Below are 19531 nucleotides of genomic sequence, written 5' to 3'. Positions count from 1 at the left end.
GTTCACCACAACCTCTCAAGGCATTTTTAAAGATAGTAACCCTTACACCACATACCAACACATTTTTTAAAAATGCCTTTCATAGTCTAGCCTAGGCCTTGCGTTGTACTGTACTGCTGCCAAATTCACCTGACATGAGAAGCAAACTGCTAATCAGGGATGACCCTGTATACGGGAGGGCCACTCTGAAGCACTGACTTCGCAACGTATAGAAAATGCTAACTCTCCACCAACCCTGAAGAAAGATGGGAAGAAACCCCAACCGAACCACAGCAAGTCTTTAATTTCCCTCTCCAAGTTCAGATGCAACACAGCGCTCTGTAATGCATTCCCCTAGAAATGCAGGCTGCTACTAGTCTGGACGTCTATGCACAGGGGCACAGATCATGGGGTCATAGTGGTTGTCTCCCTGTTCACAGGACGGGGCTGGCAGCAATGGAGCAGTCCCCGTATTCACCATTACAACAGAGCAGCAGGGATGTTAGCAATGAGCTTGAAGTCACATCTTCCTGTGCCACAGTGACATTTTCATCACCATAACCAGAGGTGGGTAGAATATCCCAGGAAACAGACCCTAAAAATAGCTTCTTACAGCCAGTCAGCCAGCCGGCAAAGGGGGAGGGGACATGGTTCATACATGGTCAGAGCAATCCAGTCAGGACAAGAGCAGAAAGAGGATGAAAGCCCAGGACAAAGGCAAAGGGAGGAGGAACAGTTTGCTTGATGGAGGAAAAGGAAGGGGACTGGGTGACCTTTTACAAAACACACTCTCCTGCATTTTCAACAGCACAGGCAAGGGAGCACTGGACAGGTGGAGAAAAGTCAATGACTTTTCAAAAGGAACAAAAAACGAATTCTTTTTATTTAAATCCAATACACGTTTATTCTTAATAAAAAAAACTGTTTAAAATCCAATTTGAAATTGATGACCTGCGCTCAGGCCTAAGCTTATTATATTAAAGTTCTTAAAATTCAATTCAAAAAATAATATTAAGTGGTGCATGTGTGCTGCCAAGTTTTAAAGAAGGTCAAACACTGAACTGGTGGAAGTCACCAGACAAGCACCCGGAGCCAGAGCTTACTGAAGTGCTGAACTAGCATTTGATAGCAGCAGCCTCTTCCGCAGGTGTACAGAGAACATTTTCTTGGTTTTAGTTTATTCAGCTAGTTCAGTTCAATCACTAGCTCGTTCAAAGTCGAGAAAAAGCAACTGGGAGCTGAAAAAGCAGGAAAGCTTGTTTTTCTCTTCCAATCTATGAATTAAAGCTAGGTGTGAGGGTAAGATCTAGTAGTTATAAATTCTTGAAGGACGCTGTGACAAGGAACAAATCAGTTCAATTCATTATCTACAGATAATGCTTCCTTTATTTAATAAATCAGTTAGTCTTCAATGCAAAACAATTTTTGATAAACGTTTTATTTTCTTATGTATCTAGCACTTTTAATGTAATTTTACTTAATAAAAAAATTAAAATACTGTTATCATTTGAATTTCCATCCAGAGTGCAGCACAAATCACAAGTACAACGCTAATCTAGTAATTAAGAAATGCCTCAGATACCATTTTCTAAAATAATGTAAAAACTAAGAATCTGAATAAATATAAGGGAAGCTATATAATTACTTAAACAAACATGTATAGATATAGCGTATCCTCCTGGTTAGCAAAAGGAAGACACAAGTTTAGCATAAAAGCCGTATTTCGTTGCAAATAACGTTTTACTGTTTACCAGGTAATGAGAATCAACCTTAGGAAAACAATTGATTATAAATGCAAAATTTGATTAAAATCCATTATTTAAATCGAGGCTTCCTGCTTGCTGCTTTCAATCGTAATTAAAATTGGTGATTTACATCAACCCACCCTGGCTGCGTGGCAAGTGGACAACATCAAAGGATGCACATACGGGTTCCCCAACTCTCCCCTTCACAGGCCACAGTACCAGGCAGGTCTGGTCTGAGGGCAGCAGTGGCCCCCAGCCCTCTGGTGACAGATACAGCAATATCCTGGGGAGACCTGACTGAATTCAGTTTATTTCGGGTCCGTTGTATTAAATGCAAAGTTTATGTCTGATTATGGACTGGGATCAGATGCAACCTGTCTGGGGGGACAGGTGATATAAGGCCTGGCTGATCCAAGGACACTGTTGAACATTGTGCCAGACTAGAACCGAGTTTGGGGACAATAGGTGTGAGGTAGATTTCCTGGGAAATAGCTAGGGGGAGGTGAATGCAAATTCCCCAGCCTTTGGAAGACACACCCTGTGGAGAGGGCCTTCGGCTGCTGACCACCTGGTACATGAGGCCAAGATCTAAGGCCCAAGCTGTACAAGGAAAGACTGAGCCATTCGCAGTAGTTCTGGTTCTGAATCTGGACAGTGATGCACTTGTAACCTGGGCAACATGCCAGGCAGCCTCCAGCCGCAGGACCAGGGAGCTCGCTCTAAATGCGGTACCAGCCCAAGCTGACCCCCTGGACAAAGTCTTTCAATGTCACCATTGCCCGTGAGCACCAAGCACACAGGAACACGAATGAGTGCCCCTCCTGGGTGCATGCCCCAGACCCAGTGCCCTGCCTGCCGGGCTGAGGTCCCAAGAGCTCCCTGCACCCTGCCCACTGGGTGTGCGGTCCACACAGACACCATGCTGCAGCCATGCCTACCCAGTCTTCCACCCCATTCTCCAGGAGCCCTTCACAGCACCCTGCTCTCTGGACTCACAATACTCACCCCAGCATTGCCTTGATCCTGCCTGTCTGAGTCCCCGCAGTGATTCCCAGCCTGCCAGGCCCCCAGCGCAGTCCCCCCTTCAGCAGCGACCCACTCTCTGGCCAGGCTGGGCAGCCGGTGCTGGAGCAGATGGAAAGATTAGAGACTCGCAGCCGGCCTGGATTTCCAAGTTTGGGATCAGAGCTCTACACCAAAGCTCCCAGGCACTTTGTGGTAACAGGACATCCTGTGTGAGAAGGGGGCGGGGGCAGGCAGGCAGGCAACAGAGGCAGCAAGACAGGATCAATTCGAAGCAAACACCTGGTTAGACTCTACAGGAGGGGGGTGGAGAGGAGGAGAACGTGACAGGATTTTCTAGTTCCAGGGCTGTTGCCCATTGTGCTTTTCACATGATGCCCAGCCCCTGAGCAGCTGATGCAGACAGAAGCACTAAAGGAGCACTAAATTATCTGCATTGCTGCGTCCCTCCTTACCCTCTCTGGCGCAGAAAGCCCCTCAGCACAAGTTTCCCTCTGCCGCGATGAGGGCCCAATCACAAGGGCAGGCGTTGGATGCGCTTGTGCTCACTCCCTCTTGATTTATAGCATTTCCCTGCTCGTGCTAACAGCTGCATTGCAGATGAACCCTCTTAAAGTGGACACACTGCAACTGAGTCAGCAGGGCACCAGCTATTCAGAAGCAGATGCAGATATGCGGGCTGCCTCTCTCCAATAAGCACAGTGACCTGTTCCAAGACTCCAGCTCTGCCTCCAGCCCACCGCCCCTTCACGCAGAGGGTCCTGAAGAACTTAACTAGAGACACACGCCTCCCACCAAGTGAGCTCATTTCAGGTCGTAGGAGCTTCCCCCATCACAGGAACTAGAGCTAGGCTTGGCTGAGGGAATCACACATCAACCACTAGCTTGACAGCAGAGATGGCAAAAGCTACCAACTTAGCAGGGACGCACAATCACTTAGAGAGACCCACACACTCAAAAGAGAATTCATGCTCCACGTTTGTTCAGTCCAGAATAATGTGCCCCTCTGCCAAGAGAGCCCCTGCCCTGCCCTGGAGGGAGTCACGCTCTCCCAGGCAGGGAGACCTCGTCCTCCCCTCACACGGCTTTGCACTGGTTTAACACCCCTGCATTCTGCACAGTCACCCCTGATTTGCAGATATGAGCAAGAGGGGGAAATCGGGCCAACAATGTCCATGATCACTCGAGTCTCTGCCACACTGCTTCATTTCATGCCTGAGCTGGAGGAAAACCATCTTGGTCAGAACCAAAGGCCACAAGGAGCTCTTCACTAGTACCCAAATCCATCTGAACTTAGGTGCCAGCAGAAAGCTACAAGTCACTGCAAAGCAGCAACCAGGAAGTTAGAGGTGCAGGAGGAAGAAGGCAAACTCCATGTTCTAGTCCTTCAATGCCACTCGGCCCTCGGTCCCTCTCTAAGCCAGTCCCCTCGCTCTCTCCCCAGAAAAGTTAAACGTGTGAATGACCCTTGAGTTTAGTTCCAACACAAGGAGAGAGTATTTTTGTACCAGAAAGTGAATTTCCAACACACACACACACACACACACACACACACACACACACGGCCAGGGGAGGCAGAGGAAGTTATGAAACAAGTCACTTGCAAGCCTAGAAATCTCTCCACTCTTATCTGGTGGCCTAGATAAGCAGCCCAGTGCATGGTAAAGGCACCAGCCCAAGTTAAGTGTACCAGACAGCAACAAAGCACATGCACCCCGAAAGCTGGGTCACCTGCTCTGCAGCAGCTCAAGATGTGATCAGTGACCAGAATCACCTAGACTTTTAAGCAGTATTTGACAATGGGTGTCAAAACATGGCTGCCATGCACCTTCCCCTTCCCGCCACCCTGCTGAGCTTGGTTGTTCTGCGAGGGTGAGAAGAGGGGTCTGAGTTTCCCCAGACTAACAATCCACAGCTGATCCCACACACAGGGTGAGCCATATATTAGAACTAGCCCTGAACTCAGCTGACTCCGCCCACAGTGGCTAAAAAAACTAGTTCAAACACATATTGGGGGCAAGGAGTCTGGCATCGACCACCTCACACTAAGCTGGTGACCCAGAAGACTTTTGAATATCCCAGTTCACGAACCTGCAGGCACCCAGCTAGGGGATGCACCCAGCTTCTGAACTCTCCTGTCTAAGTGTTTAAGGATCTCACCTTACCACCAAAACTGCACTGAGCCCTTCCAACCAATTTGAGCAGAGGATGGGGTGTGCTGAAAATTACTTTGTTTTCCTCAGTCCCGCAGCCCAGGAATCAAGAACTTGCCAGTCAACATCTGGGCGATATGACAGCTACCAATCATTGCGATAATGTGCATCACTGAGGCTGCACGGCTCCCCAGGTCTGCCCTGGAACCAGTTCCAAACTAACGCCATATTATCTCAACCCTAGCACAGTCTCACCAGGAAGACAGCAAACGTGGGAGACACCCCAAGGTACGCAAGAGTCACAACTGGACAGTTTGTCAACCCTCGAGGACTTTCTAGTAGGCACCACCAATCAACAGCCAGTGTTGGCCCGGGAGGAACAATCCCTATGCTAGCCCCTGCCTGTTCTATGGGACAAGAGAGAACTTCCTTCGCTCACATCTATTTTTTCTCCAGCCAGCCTGGGTGATTACTCGGTTCATCACCAATGAAATGCTATGCCCTTTTGACACAAGAAAAAAGCACAAATGCACACCATTAGAATGGCTGCTGCTTCACTGTATAGGAAACACTAAAACCTCTTTGGCAAGCACTGGTGACCAATACAAGGGAAGGTTTAACAAACTGCTTTCCCTGTGAGAGCTTCCAGGACACCCATACTATTTGCAACAAGCAGCTAAGAGGCATAACCCAGCCACGCTGACACTGAACAACTGTGCCTTCTGCAGTCACGCTTCATACTTCAGATCAGGTGCTTGACATCAAGTCCCAGGCAGCAAGCAAGCCAGAAGGTTGAATGCACGCACTGTCTCCGTGGTGGGAGGAGAACTTTACACCCAGACCACATTCTGCTGCACAGATAGGAGATCCCTCAGTTAGAAGCTCAGCCCCCAACTGCAAACCCCTCTGGAAAGTAAGGAACATTAAAAACAGAACAGCAGAGACAGGAAATAATCCAGGCTCCTTGCATGAGAGCAGTCAGGGGGGAAACTCTTCTCCTGAGGCTAGATGGTGCTCATTCAGTCTGCAGGCAAACAGCTCAAGCTACTGCCTCTGCTGCTGCTCAGAGCTTTCCCAGGCTGGTTAACTTTGCACCTGCTATTCTGAACCCTGTAGGCACTGGTGAAATGCAAGAATCACACTGCTTTCCTAGGAAAGCTCTGAGTATAAGGTAGGCAACTGGAGCTATTTTTGGGAGGAGGAAAGAGGACACTCCCTCCACCCCCCATCAATGCAAAGACACTGAGAGAAGAGTAGCAGAGACCTCTCCCCCCCTTCCCCACTGCACACTTGCAGCAGCCAAACGACTGTGGGAGACTCTCTTCTGCAGCTAAAGAGCAAAAGTCTGCCAGGCCCCTACTCTTCAGAGCCGGATCTGACAGCTGGAATTCACAAGCGGAGGCTAGAGACAGCACCCTGCTAGGAATCCCAGCAGCTGAGGCAAGGGGGCCTGGGCTTCTCACTGCAGTGCTCTCTCTTGGCTTTGCTGGCAGATTCCTCCCCCTCCAGTGAGCAGCTTGAATCCTATGGTTGGCAGGCAGCCGGTAAACCTGTCAATGCGTGTCCCCACTCACCCCATCACAGCAATACCCCCAAAAGCTAACCCAACAGCTCCACAACTGTAGGCTCACTGCCACCCCTCAGCTTCTTCTGTCACTTACTGTCTGAATCGCTACGCCCCCAACCCTAGAGCCAGTCTGTCCGCCCTGTCCCTCCCCCACTTCTGTTCAGCCAACTAAATCATCACTCCAAAACCTGCACCTCTTCCCCAAGAGACCAGAACCCCCAGGTCCCGAGGTGGGCTCCGACCCTGGAACCATTCTAGCAGTACCAACATCTGAAATGTGGGTGTTATCAGGGCTTATCAGCGCTGCAAGGGTTGTGTGTGTTTGAAGAGCCCTGTCGCAACACTGCTTGAAAGCGGTGGGGGGGGGGCGGGCGGGCAGCACAGTTTGGCTAATGGGATTCTCAGAAAGAGAGCAGCAGCCTGACACTGATGAGGAAACTGGATAGCAACAACCGGAGCGGTGCATGGTCCTCGCTACTAGGATTTCTGCCACCGGGCAGACAAGGCCTTGGAGCACTGTGCCTGCCTTGAATGGGAGCTCCCCCAAAGCAGGATCCAGGGACCGAGACACCCAAACAACGGGCTCGTTTCTTAGGACGCTGACAGCGCCTGCTCTCCAGATCTTAGCACACAAATGCGGAGGGCACAGCATCACAGCTGGGCACACGAGCACACACCCGCTCTTCAAAAGGTCAGAGTATTTACTCAGCTCCTGTCTCAGAGCGAGCGAGCGAGAATTCTCCTACTGACTCTGCCCTGCCAGCATGAGCTAGAGCCGAGTTTTGAGCACACACAGTGAGCCACAGGCATCTCTTAACTTCCTGCCCCCTGGTAACAGAACAGGCCAGATCTGACAGACTATATCCAACATTAATCAGCTCTCCAGACAGCTCTAAATTATGCTCGCCGTTCTCTGGAGCCAGCCATGTGCACCAACCACCAGCTTCCCTCTACTGCACCCACTTCAGAACTACTCATAACGGCGCTCTGCAACGCAGACCTGTGGGGTGCAAGGGGGAAGGCATCAATTTTAAAGGGAGGTTTTTAAAAAGGCATATATTAGAATCAATTATTAGGCTCAATTACTTTACTATTAAATTATCTGCCAGTGATGGGCACACTGAACATTCACCCACCACAAGGATTGCAGTGTCCAAACAGGCCCTAGGATTGACTCCAGGAGTAGCTGGTGCAAAAAGCCACCAGACCACAAAACCTCAGGATTAGAGACCAGCAATTCCCTCAGTAAGGATGCAAAGCCCATGCACTACTAGTCTTTCAATGGTCAAGATGCTGATCACTGAAGATTTTCCAATCTACCAACTCCTTTTCTTAGGAAATACTCTACTGAGATATGAAACAAGCAATGATACTAGAGTATCTGGGGAGCCATTACTGCAGCATACAGTTGTATTTCAATAGATATTTAATTTAAGAAGGGATGGAAGCGAATCTGAGGTCAACCTATCTCCCAGAACCCCAAGGCCTGAAGCATTAAGCTTCATGTTGTGGTAATGACTGGCAGGAACAAGAGTTGTATGATTTGCAAGAGTTACACTTCCTCTCCTCTTCCATAAGCAGAAACTCCAGTGAGCAAGTCAGTTTTAAGTGTGTGTTCGCCCATCATAAACCTGTTCCTTCGGGCTGCTTCTCCTCCCTCCCACAGCCAATTGCTTTGCAAGTGGAGAAAAGAATGAGGCAAGGAGCAGCTAATTTCTTCCTACCACATCCCACATTACCTTCCCTTGCTAGCTAGGGCTGCTGTGCCCAAGCACCTCACCGGCCAGCAAAACCCCAGTCACAGGCGGCTCTAGCTCACTCATTTGTCCTCCCTCCCTTTTACAGCTTAAAAATGGTAATTAAGATGCTCTCTCCTCCAGAACACTCTCAGATTTCAAGAGGTTTGGTGTGCACAATGACCATGTTTGCAGAAGGGAAAACCCACAATGTAGGACAGCCACGAGATGCTGAGAAAGGGGGACAATGACGGAAGATGCCTAAGCAGATGGTGGGCTGGTGAAGGAATAAATATAAAACCTGGGTTAATATGAGTATGTTCCCCTTTTGTAGAGCGCCTTTGACCAGTTATTGCATATGCAATAATACCCACAGCCAGGGCTTTAATCTTGCAATTTGCAGGAGCTGGGGAAATAAAATCCTATTGGGGGAGGGGAGGAGGCTGGCACAATCCTTCCTCAAGAACGTTTGTGATAATAACCTGCCATTTGGTAGAAGAGGGGGGAAAAATTCCCTCTTCAGAAGTGTCTATGATCCAGGGATAAGCGTTCTCTCTGGCAGGGATGGTTTTAGCAGTATCCAGAGAGGGAGATTAAACCCAGCAGCAGCAGCAGGGAAATTTCCACATACTCCCATCCCCCAAATTCAACACAAGCACTATGTGCAACTTGATTTTGTGCAGCATCTTTAATACAAGAAGCACCGCAAATGCGCCATGCCCCAAGAATCCACAGCGTGCTCCAAAGTCCCCACTCTCCCCTGCTCATCTTGAGGAACATCAGGACATATTTCAGACAGGGCTCACCAATAGGGTTAGTGCTCCAGAGCCCAGGATGTCTAGGACACAGGCAGTAATTAGTCTAATCACCTCCGGGCCATGTATAAACCCAGTCTTCAAAACAGGAAATGAAAAAAACCCAACCCCCCTTCCAAGGCCTCTGCAGGGGCCACAACTCTGTCCACACCAGGAACTCCTGCTCAGTCTGTATGCCTGCCACTCCTCCCTTCTCCACCCCCATTGTTAACGCCGGTAATTTAACACCCCGTGTGACCACAGAGAGGACAGACAGCAGGGAGCTGAAATCCTGCCTGCCCGGCTCCAGCTCCTCTATAAAATATACAGTGTAAACTGAGCGGCAACCTGGGATAACCTGGGCCATTGCACTGAAACCCGTCAGGTGGGAGGATGCCAGCTCCATCAGTCCCTTCCCCCCACCCCACCCAAGGTCAGGGTCTCTCTCTCACACACACACTCCCTTTTCTAAACTGTGCTCTTAGAAGTGACACTGCAAGATGAAGAGGTGAGCACAGACCAGGGAGGAGGAGGGAGTGGGAGAGAGAAAGGCGGCTGGCAGGAGTTGCAAGCCTGCAGTTTATGACATCAGCAGATTAATACCCCCTCCTTCCCTTCCCCAGGCATCTTGCTTTCCTGCTCCACGCATGTGGATTAAAATTCAGAGCAGAAGAGTTCAGCCGGTGGCAATCAATACATTTAACAGAAAAGAAGGGCCCTTGAATTATTTTTCAGAGCCGTCCCCGCCCCCCATTCCTTATTAACCTCAAGTCACCCTCCTGCTCCTTTCATTTGAACATTATCTGTACCAGACAACAAGTGAGCAGCACATGTTGGGTTAAACGGCAGCCCAGATACCAGTGCAGTGTCACTTCCTTGCCCCTGCACACACTCAGGGACCAGCAAAAATCCCAAGTTCTCAAAGCAGCAGATTTCTCCCACACTCCGAATGCATGCAGCATGTCAGACAGCAAACAGCCAGGGGCAGAGGGAGCTGGGGTGGTGGAAGTTAGCACCAAAGCTCACCCTGACAGAAGAGCTGTTTTACTCCCACCCCAGAGCCCCCCAGATTCTATCTAACACATGCAGATGGGCCAAGTGCAGCCTGACAGTCAGGGTCTGATGAGTTGTCTGTGCAAGGAAAAACACACACATGCTGGTACACACCCAGGAATTTGTGCTTCAGGTTCCCGTGAGTAGCGTTCTGGGCTCTCTTCACCTTAATGACAAGCCTACGCACTGGGCTGCAGTGCACCACTGCTGCCTGCATCCAACTTGGCTGGGTGTGCTGTCGCCACAGAGGAGCGTGGGCTGCTCTCGGGATTGCCAGACTGAGGGTTAGAGTAGTCCACACTCGACTGCAGGTCAGCAGGCGCACACTCTGCACTCACCTGGTACCCTGTCTAGCCTTAAGAGGACAGGAAAATGTTACTGCAATCTGCTAGAATACACCCTAAATCCCCACCCACTGATCTCCTGGAACTGAGCCTCTTCTGTGACTGCGCCACGGGAGACAATACTGAAACCTAGGGTGCCGAGCTTTTCAGAGCCACGCGTGGACCAGGGAGAGCAATTCCCCAGTACTCAGAAAACCCCTGCCCGAGAGGCACAACAGCCAGATTGCCTCCTTGGCGCACCTGGGAGCAACAAATGAGGCAGACTAAACCTAGGTGCAGCAGAGAAGTTCCTCCCCAAGACAGGGCGAGCACCATCTCCTGCTCCCAAGGGCAGGAGTGAGTGCACAGGTGTGACTGTAGGACACAGTAGGATAAGGCGAAGGGCGCCTTAACAGGAGTTGCAGAGCCTCTGCTGCTTTGACCCCAACAAGAAGGGCCACCCTCCTGGAGGTAAACCCCAGGCTCAGCTGCAGCACCAACCCCCGTCAGGAGTAAGCAGTGCCGGTGTTCCAAATCAGGTGCCACCTTGCATCTCAAAGTAGACATTTACCCGATTACAGGGGCAGGTTCAGAAACAAAGACTAGGCCTAAAAGAAATGTGTTCTTTTCGTTTTGTCCTTGGGGAAAGTCCTCTCCCACCACTGTATGTGAACTGGCCCAAGTACCTCCATGGCACTTCAGAGTATCGACTGGCCCAGGATGAAAGAATCACAGCAGAGAGCCCTGCACACCCAGTTCCAGGGCAGGACTGTTTCCTACAATTCATTCTGGAAGAATTTGTGCAGACTACTCTGAAAAGAAGCTACTGACAGAGTTTTCATCATTGTCCTGAGGAGACTGATTCCTTACACAATAATCTCCAGTCTCCTCCTCCCTTCAATAGTCAGACAACATTTTCCTTGGTTCTTTCCTTGGAAGCTATTACTGCTAGCTAGACTCATTGGATCACTTTAAGCAATTCCCTCCCTCCTGATTCACTGTTATCTACCTCCCCCTTCCAGGCCATTCTATAGATCTGAAGTAAAAATAAGGTCTAACCACTATCCTGGCAGCCCCCTCCACCCATCCCCGCAAGTCAATACACGGCTCTTTATCATTACCCTTCAGTCCCTTCAGCCAGTTTCCAGGCCATGTGAAAGACAGCATCCAAGCCAACATGAATTTCAGATGGCTGAAGTGCTGTTACAGAATCAGCTATTGTCTTGAACTCAGGCTGCAAGCCATTTGGGGGGAGGGACTGTCACACTGTTATGCATCTCTTCAGTGCTTAGCACAGCAGGGCCTGCCCCTTAAGACTCTTCCCTAACACAAACACCAAGTAGCTTAATGAAGTCCAGCTATGATGTCTAATGCATCCTCAGCCCCTGTATTTAGATCAGATTTGTCTGACGATGTTTATTCTTTATAATGCCAGGAAGTTTGTTCAGGTTTGTGTTGAGGTGTGCACGGATCTGTCCCTTTATATTTCTCCCATTACTTTATAAAGGATTGATGTGACTGCGATTGCCAGAACTGCCCTTTTAAAAAAAATCTGTACAGTGTTTGCTTTCTATGCTTTTAAGGTGGGAAACACTGTACAAGTGCCATGTGTTCTTCTAGCCCCGGTTCCTCTTCAGCTCGTGACTTTAAAAAGAAGTAAATGTTGGTATGCAGTTTATTAAGCTCATTAACAGAGGCCTTAGGATTTACCGATTTCTCTCGTACATTAGATTTAATTTTTCCTAAAGCATCCTTTTCCCTGTTTTTCAGCTACACATAACGATCTTCATCGCTTCCGAGCCAGCGACACCCCACTGCTTTGCTCTTCTTGATGAAGATTCCTTTTGAAGAAACTCTTTCCACAGAAGTAACATGGAAGCAGGGCGGAGCTTCTTGCTGTTAGTAAGCCTTGGGCCCTGAACCCAGGGAAAAGCACGCTAGCAGGCCAGCCCCTGTGAAGGGACCATGAGCTATATTTGTCGCTAGTGGTGGGGCACCAATGGTTGAAGCTGTAATAACTACCCTGGGCAAACACAGGTTCAAATCCTGCCAGGAGCAGGTTTTAAACATTCAATTTAGCAATGCTATGGGGCTGGGCAGGGTGGGGGGAGGCAGTGGTTTCCCCTGCATGTGAGACCTCTCAGGAGCAGCAGCCAAGACAAGGGGAACCTCCTCCAGTGCAGGAGGCAGGTCAGGAGGTTTGGACTGACCTGTGTGGAAGGCAGGAGCTAAGCAGATTCATAGGTTCCAAGCCAGAAGAGACCATTGGAATCACCTAGTCTGACCCCCTATGTAACACAGGCCAGAGAACTGCCCACAATAATTCCTAGAGCAGAGCTTTTAGAAACAAATCCAGTCTGGATTTAAACATTGTCAATGTTCCAGTGGTGAATTACCCTCACTGTTAAAAATGTGTACCTTATTTCCAGGCTGGATCATGTTCGACTTCTCTCTGCTAGATGGAAAAGCCCACTATCAAAGGTTTGTTCCCCGTGTAGGTACTTCTAGACTGTGATCAAGTCTCCCATTAACCTGCTCTTTGTTAAGCTACATAGCCTGAGCTCCTTGTGTCTGTCACTATCGAGGTTTTCCAATCCTTTAATCGTTCTTGTGGCTCTTCTCTGAACTCTCTCCAACTGATCAATGTCCTGGAATTGTGGGTACCAGAACTAGCCACAGCATTCCAGCAGCAGTCACACCAGTGCTAAATAGAGAGGTACAATAACCTCTCTGCTCCTACTCGAGATTCCCCCATTTATGCATCGCAGGATCACATTTGCTCTTTTGGCCACAGCATCGCACTGGGAGCTCATGCTCAGCTGATTGTTCACCATGACCCCCAAATCTTTGTCAGAGTCACTGCTTCCCACGGTTGAGTCCCCCAGCCTGTACACATGGCGGACATTCTTTGGTCCTAGAGGTATACGTTTGCTTTTACGCATATTAAAACGAACATTGTTTGCTTGCACCCAGCTTATCAAGGGATCCAGATCGCTCTGTATGTGACCTGTCCTCTTCATTATTTACCACTCTTCTAATCTTTGTGTTGCCTGCAAACTTTATCAGTGATGATTGTGTGTTTTCTTGCACATCATTGATCAAAAATGTTAAATAGCATGGGGCCAAAAACAGATCCCTATGAGACCCCACTAGAAACACACCCACTCAATGAGGATTCCTCATTCACAATTACATTTTGAAACCCATCAGTTATCCAGTTTTTAATCCATTTAACCTGTGCCATGTTAATTGTATATCACTCTAGTTTTTTTTAATTGAAGTGTTGTGCAGGACTAAGCCAATGCTTCACATAAGTCTTAGGAGGGTACTGGGAGTGGGGCAATGGGGGGATATCACACTCTGTGTAGAAGCCAGAAGCGCATGCTCCCAGTGAGGCAACAGCTAGCATGAGAAGGGGAAAGGGCAGGCAAGGTAAACCCATGCTATTGCAGAATTTGTGTCACCATCTGCTGCCAGAACAGACAGCTTTTTAAAACTGCTCACCAGCTCCACCATTTTACAGGTGTTGATTGTGCCTCCCTTACCACTGGCTAACAGCCCTATAGCCACTCCAGCATTTCTACTCTGAAGAGCCTTTACAGTGTTTATCCATCTAGGTTCTTGCCTAGTGCCCAGCACCACAGTATCCGAGCCCCCATTCCCACCAACTGTTCTGACTAACATTAATTCTTTGCTGCCTTATCGGGCCCTATCTATTCTGCTGGAGTCTTTCTCCACTTCATTTCTAATACAAGTTCCTTGGAGCCCTCTGATATTTCAGTGGGGCCTCAAGATAACCATTTCTTCCTCCTCCCAATATTTCTCTCTTTCACTGGAATCACTTAGTTTCTTAATTCCTCCCACATTTGCTCTCTTCAGATTAGATACTTTTGGACAGCTGTGTTCTATAAACCCATTCATCAATACCTTGAATTAACATAGCTCATAGACGTGTCCTACTTCACTTACGTTTTCAATCAATTGGTGACTCCCTAATGGTATGAAGTAGTTCAAGGAGGATTTTTCATTTAGCTGGATTCCCTACTTCTTGGCTCATAAATTTGTGCTTTACTTAGAGAAGTGATGATGGTCCACAGGTTTTGTATTTGTAACTCAACAGCTGTCCGACTACTTGAAATCCTCCATGAACATGTTATCTGGCGATTTTTGACTTCACGGCAACTGGTTTAGGAATTTTTTGTTCTCATTTTCCTCTGACCCCATAGCTTAGTCATTTCTTGCTTCCTTACCAGATATTTTCACTGCCACTTGGTTAATGGGAAAATTGTTTCTTGTTTGTTTTGTTCATTTATATTACCACCGTGTCCTTCATACAAAAAAAGGATTGTACCCACTAACGCTGACAGAATGGTTCTCTGAAATACTAGGTTTCAGTTATGCCCACTACATCATATTCTCTTTCATTAAGCAAAAGCTCCCCAATTGCCCCTTTCCTATTCCTATAAAGCTAGCTTAACTAGCTCTGCCAGTTTTGAACCCAAGAGACTGGGATCTTATGTGCGTCACTGGAGACTGTACAGGAGAGACGCCGATGTTTCATGAATCCACAGCCTTCTTCTAAACCACCCACAGCTTCATTGACGCTACAGGCCAGCCACTCGACTTTACTCGCACTAGCTACTAGAAAAATAAAACATCACCTACGTTGACCTCAGTCTGCAGCACTCTTTCCAGGGTTCTAAAGTCATCCTTAATTCCACTGATTCTCCCTTTATGTCTGTCATTAGCTGCCACATGAACTACACTTTGGTCAATATACTATCTGGTTCTCAGCCTCCTCTGTCTGATAATCTAGCTCATCAGGGACATAGTATTTGTCACTTTTGTCAAAACTGAATGAATGGCCTAAGGGCATTAAGTTCCCCCTTAGCCTCCTCTTCCACATTCATTCCCTCTGGGATCTGAGCCAGTTACATCTCTCTTTATAGTTCCTCCTGCTGCAATCCAATTCAGGTTCTCCAGTCTCTTTCATCGATTTCAGCTCCTGCCCAGGTCCCTCTACAGTGAAAGCCACCTCCCAATTCATGCATACATAGCCTTCCTGGTGAAATGAACCAGAGCAAATTACAGGAAAAGTTTAGCAAATAAGTTCAGGATGACATTCTCTTTTCCTTTCTGCCCCACTACTCTGAGCTCAGCTGACACACAGGTTTTGAAGAGAGGTTTTTGGGAGATAGATGGCAGAGGAGAACAGAAATTTCATTCATTTCTTTCAGAAGATACAGAGATCCCTTCCATCCAGCTCAGATATGAGCGTATTTGGTGGAGGATTAGCTACAAGAGGAATACACCATCTCTGACTACAGCCTGAAACAAGAAAGACTGTTTATCTCACAAGACTATACCCCTCCGGACCTCTAGTAATGCTGGTAAATTGTAACTCCCATAAAATAGCCCCGTTATGGGCAACACGTACACACTTATACTCTGTAAACACATCTCTAGCTCAGCTCCCAGTAGTAGGCCCTCAAAAAGATGAAAAGATGACAGGAAGTACTCTCAGAAGTTGGGATCCTTGCAACACTCCTTCAGGTTTCCATTTGCAGCACTATTTATTACTTCACACTGCACGAATAAAACCAAGAAAGCCATGTACAAAGCCTATGATCTTGTTGCAACCAAAATTCCAAACATGTTTCTCCGGTTCACAAAGGAGGGCAATGCGAGGAAGGACAGATTTGGACACTCACCTCTGGCTGACAGCTTTTTGGTGTTGATGATTTTTGCAGCATATTCCTGGGATGCACTTTTCTTCACACATCGGCGGACCACAGAAAAGGCTCCCCTAGAAGAAACAAAGCGGGGGCTGTGAAACTGAAAATAAAAATGCAACAGGAACAATTTCCACCCCCAACATAGACGTGTCAAGTCAGCAAATAATAGAAAGGAACAGCGTATACCCAAGTGCCTGGCTGAGGCCTCCTAGGGGCCTTAAGCAGAAAAGCAAAAACAGTGCACCATGGAAGCAGGGTGACCAGATAGCAAGTGTGAAAAATCCAGATGTGGGGTAGGGGGGTAATAGGCACCTCTATAAGAAAAAGCCTCTAAATATTGGGACTGTCCCCTAAAAATCAGGACAGCTGGTCACCCTACATGGAGGGGAGGGGAGAAGAGTGTAGAGACATAACATATAGGGGCTGAAGAGTGAAAGAAAAGCAACCCAGAAGGTTGGAAACATTGGCAAGCAGTCCATTTCCCTAAAGGTGACGGTCTACCGGCTAGAGAAGACAACTAGAAATCAGTTCTCCTACGCTCTAGTTCCAGCGAAGCCACTGAATCACCGCACTAACTCTGCTATACTGGTTTCCCTACCTGTGAACTAGGGATACATACCTTTTCACAGCATTGCGGGGGGCAGGGCTGGGAGGCTAGTTGTTTGTAAGTTAACATTTTACAAATAGGAATTAATTATTATTATAACTACTGCAAAGGGCCATGGGGAGAAGGGCACGGAGTGGCAGGACAGAAAGGGAAGGATGCCTAGAAGAAAAAGGAGATGGCATAAGAAAAAAGGGTGTAAGGAAAGACAGCCCTGTGAAGAGGGAAAATGTGGAAAGTAGTGTCAAGAAAATGAAATTGTGGGGAAAGAGACAAGAGAACTGGCTTCATGGGGGAAAAGCTCATGGAGGTCAGCAGGGTGACAAAGGGAAAGTTGAAAGGGAAGCATCCGAGCCTTTAAGTGGGGAATTAGATCTCCCCAGTCCCCAGAAAGGTCTGAATATTGGAACTAGAAACAAATCAGAACAGAAAATACACAGCAACCCCCTGGAAAACTTAATCTGACCCTAGGCAGCTGGGCCCCTCCCTACACTGCAGAGTCCTGACCCCTCAGCTTTTGCTCCCACCCCCCAACTCTCTCCACATCAACCAAGGAGAAACACTGCAAGCAAAGCACCGTTCCTTGGGCCAGAGCTTGGTGCTGAGACACAGGGCTGCAGGAGCAGCCTAGGAAGCTGAGCTGGGATGGGGCAAAGAGATGCAGCAGCACCCAGAGATTGGTGCAGGGAAAGATGCAGTAGTACTCAGGGATGCACCAACACCCCATGATCCCATCCTGTATACTGCTGCATCACCTTCGTGTCCCCACAGGATCCCACTGCGGGACTATGTGAGGGGCGGGAGGGGGGCTCCTAGGGTGCAGCAGCGCCTGATCCGAACGCAGGGATGATTTTATTTGGGGGGTAGGGGGGAGAGCCCATATACAATAGCAGAACCTGGTCCTTCAGCAGGGCTGGGGAAGTGGAGAGAGACTGAGGAGGAGGCAGGAGCCAGAACAGGGACAGCTGCAGTGAGTGTCCCGGGTCAGAGCAGCAATGGCTATGCCAAGGGTGGCTTGTTTGGGGGACAGGGGCAGCAGCACCCAGGGAGTCGCGGGAGGCCCTAGGGCACAGCAGACCCTCCCGAATCCCGATCCCAGAGCAGGGGCGGCGGGGGGGGGGGGGTCCCAGCCCCGGGAGGAATCCAGGAGCGCAGGGGCACTCAGTCCGGCGCAGGAAGGTGGAGCGGGACAGCGTAGGGGGAACGCAGTGGGGGGGGGGTCCCCGGGGCCGGCACGGGGAGGGATGCAGCGCGGCGAGTGCCCGTGGCCGGGAAGGGGACGCAACGCGGGGGTGAGGGCCGGCGGCGCGGCGCAGCTGGGGTGCCCGTACTTGCCGAGCTCCTCGTAGAGCTGGTAGTCGTCAGTGAAGCGGGTGCACGGGGCGGTGGTGGCCATGCTGGGCTGGGCTCAGCGCCGCCGGGGCATGGGGCTGAGCGAGGCGCGGGCTGCGGCCGGGTCGCGCTGTCGCTGTCCCCGGGGCGGGCTCCTGGGGCGGCTGGCTGCTGCTTCCCGCACCGCCCTGCACAGTCACCGCTCGCCAGGGACAGAGTCCGGGGCAGGACGCAGGAGGAGAAGGAGGCTGAGCCCCGCCAGCACCGCGAGATCTTACTGGGAGGCACCCGCCCTCCCTGCCTGCCTGCCTGCCTCCTGCACCGCCCCCCGCCTGCACCGCCCCCGGGGTGGGGCCGCGCCCTGGCGTTCGGGGGAAGCGGCCGGGGCGGGGCCGGGCTGAGCCGGGCAAGGGGGCTGCAGCTGGACCCCTCCCCTGCCTGTTTGCAATGCACGGGCGGGGGCACGAACTAGGACTACTACGGCCCAGCCCCGCCCCGCACTGACAGACTGAGCCGGAGTACCGGGGGCCCAGAGGCTGTTGCTGGGGCTGGGCGCCCTGGCAGGCAGCGGAGGAAGGGGGCGGCGGGAGTCCCCCGCCTACCAGCCAGGCGCACCCGAGCGCGGCGAGACTCTGCCTGGCAATGCAGGGAGCCTGCTCGGGGGTACCGGGCGCGGGACGTAGGCACCTGCTGAGGGAGCCGCCGGCAGGGCGGGGGGAGCAAACTGCAGCCCCGAGGCCCCCCGCAACCTGGGCGGGGCTGGCGGGGGCTGCCCCAGGCGTACAACTACCGCCGGTCCCGGTCCCTGCAAAGAGCGGGGGGGAGGGGGAGCAGGGCCGACCTCGCCGCCTCGCCCGCCCGGGAGCGTGCCATGGGGTGAACAGCAGGTTGAGCCTCCGCCCGTATCGGGGCTAGGGGGGTTTAACCCTGTTGGCACCAAGGGAAGGGGAAGGAACGCGGCCCGACAGGGCAACCCCCCCACCCCATACGCAGAGGGGAGGAGGGGAACTGCAGTCTGTCTGTCTGTCCCTTCCTTCTCTAACTGTACGGGCCAATCGGGGGAAGAGGAAGGGGATGTTAAAGAGGGAGAAAACTACAGCTTCCTAATAACCCTGCGTTTACACAGAGAGGGAGGGTGTTAACTGCAGCCTGACACATCCCCCGTGAAGTGAGGATATAACCCCAAACCCCTTCATGCCCTGGCTGGGACGGAGGCAAAGGACTGAAGGCCTCGCCCCTTCCCCATGTGCACCTAAAAGGAGAACTGCACCCCTTCACCCTCCTGGCTGCAGGCCCCATAAGAGAAAGTGGTGGTGCTGGCGTGAACTGGAAAATGGGTACAGCCTGAGCTGACAGCCCAGTGTTCATAGACACACACTTGAGAGAGGGGGAAAAACATTTGCCAGACGTGCTTTGTCTTGTTGGCTACATGCAGAAATCACTGAGGAAAATAACCATCTGGTGAAATGGCAGAATAGTAACACATG

General features: G+C 50.3%; 1 protein-coding gene across 33 annotated transcripts in view; it reads right to left on the bottom strand.

The window, feature by feature from the left end:
* The window catches only part of CAMK2G (calcium/calmodulin dependent protein kinase II gamma), a 162762-nt gene extending 143980 nt beyond the window's left edge, over positions 1–18782 (bottom strand). For 9 of the 33 annotated variants that reach the window (XR_010917904.1, XR_010917932.1, XM_067537480.1 and 6 more), the window contains exons 1-2: positions 18044–18782; positions 16085–16179 (exon numbers count right to left, since the gene is read on the bottom strand). Coding sequence is in view for 31 of the 33 variants with exons in the window: in XM_067537480.1 (XP_067393581.1) it covers positions 16085–16179; positions 18044–18108 (160 nt within the window). In the remaining 2 variants the exon portion in view is untranslated. The remainder of the gene's footprint in view (positions 1–16084; positions 16180–18043) is intronic. The other 24 variants (XM_067537560.1, XM_067537605.1, XM_067537597.1 and 21 more) reach the window with 8 other exon arrangements.
* Positions 18783–19531: the final 749 nt, after the last annotated feature.

This window comes from Emydura macquarii, unplaced genomic scaffold (assembly GCF_026122565.2).
Source record: "Emydura macquarii macquarii isolate MOO-44397 ecotype Brisbane River unplaced genomic scaffold, CSIRO-AGI_Emac_v2 contig_67, whole genome shotgun sequence".
Classification (NCBI taxonomy): domain Eukaryota; kingdom Metazoa; phylum Chordata; order Testudines; family Chelidae; genus Emydura; species Emydura macquarii.
Note: the sequence above shows the minus strand (reverse complement) of the source record. Positions and strands in the feature narration are given on the sequence as shown.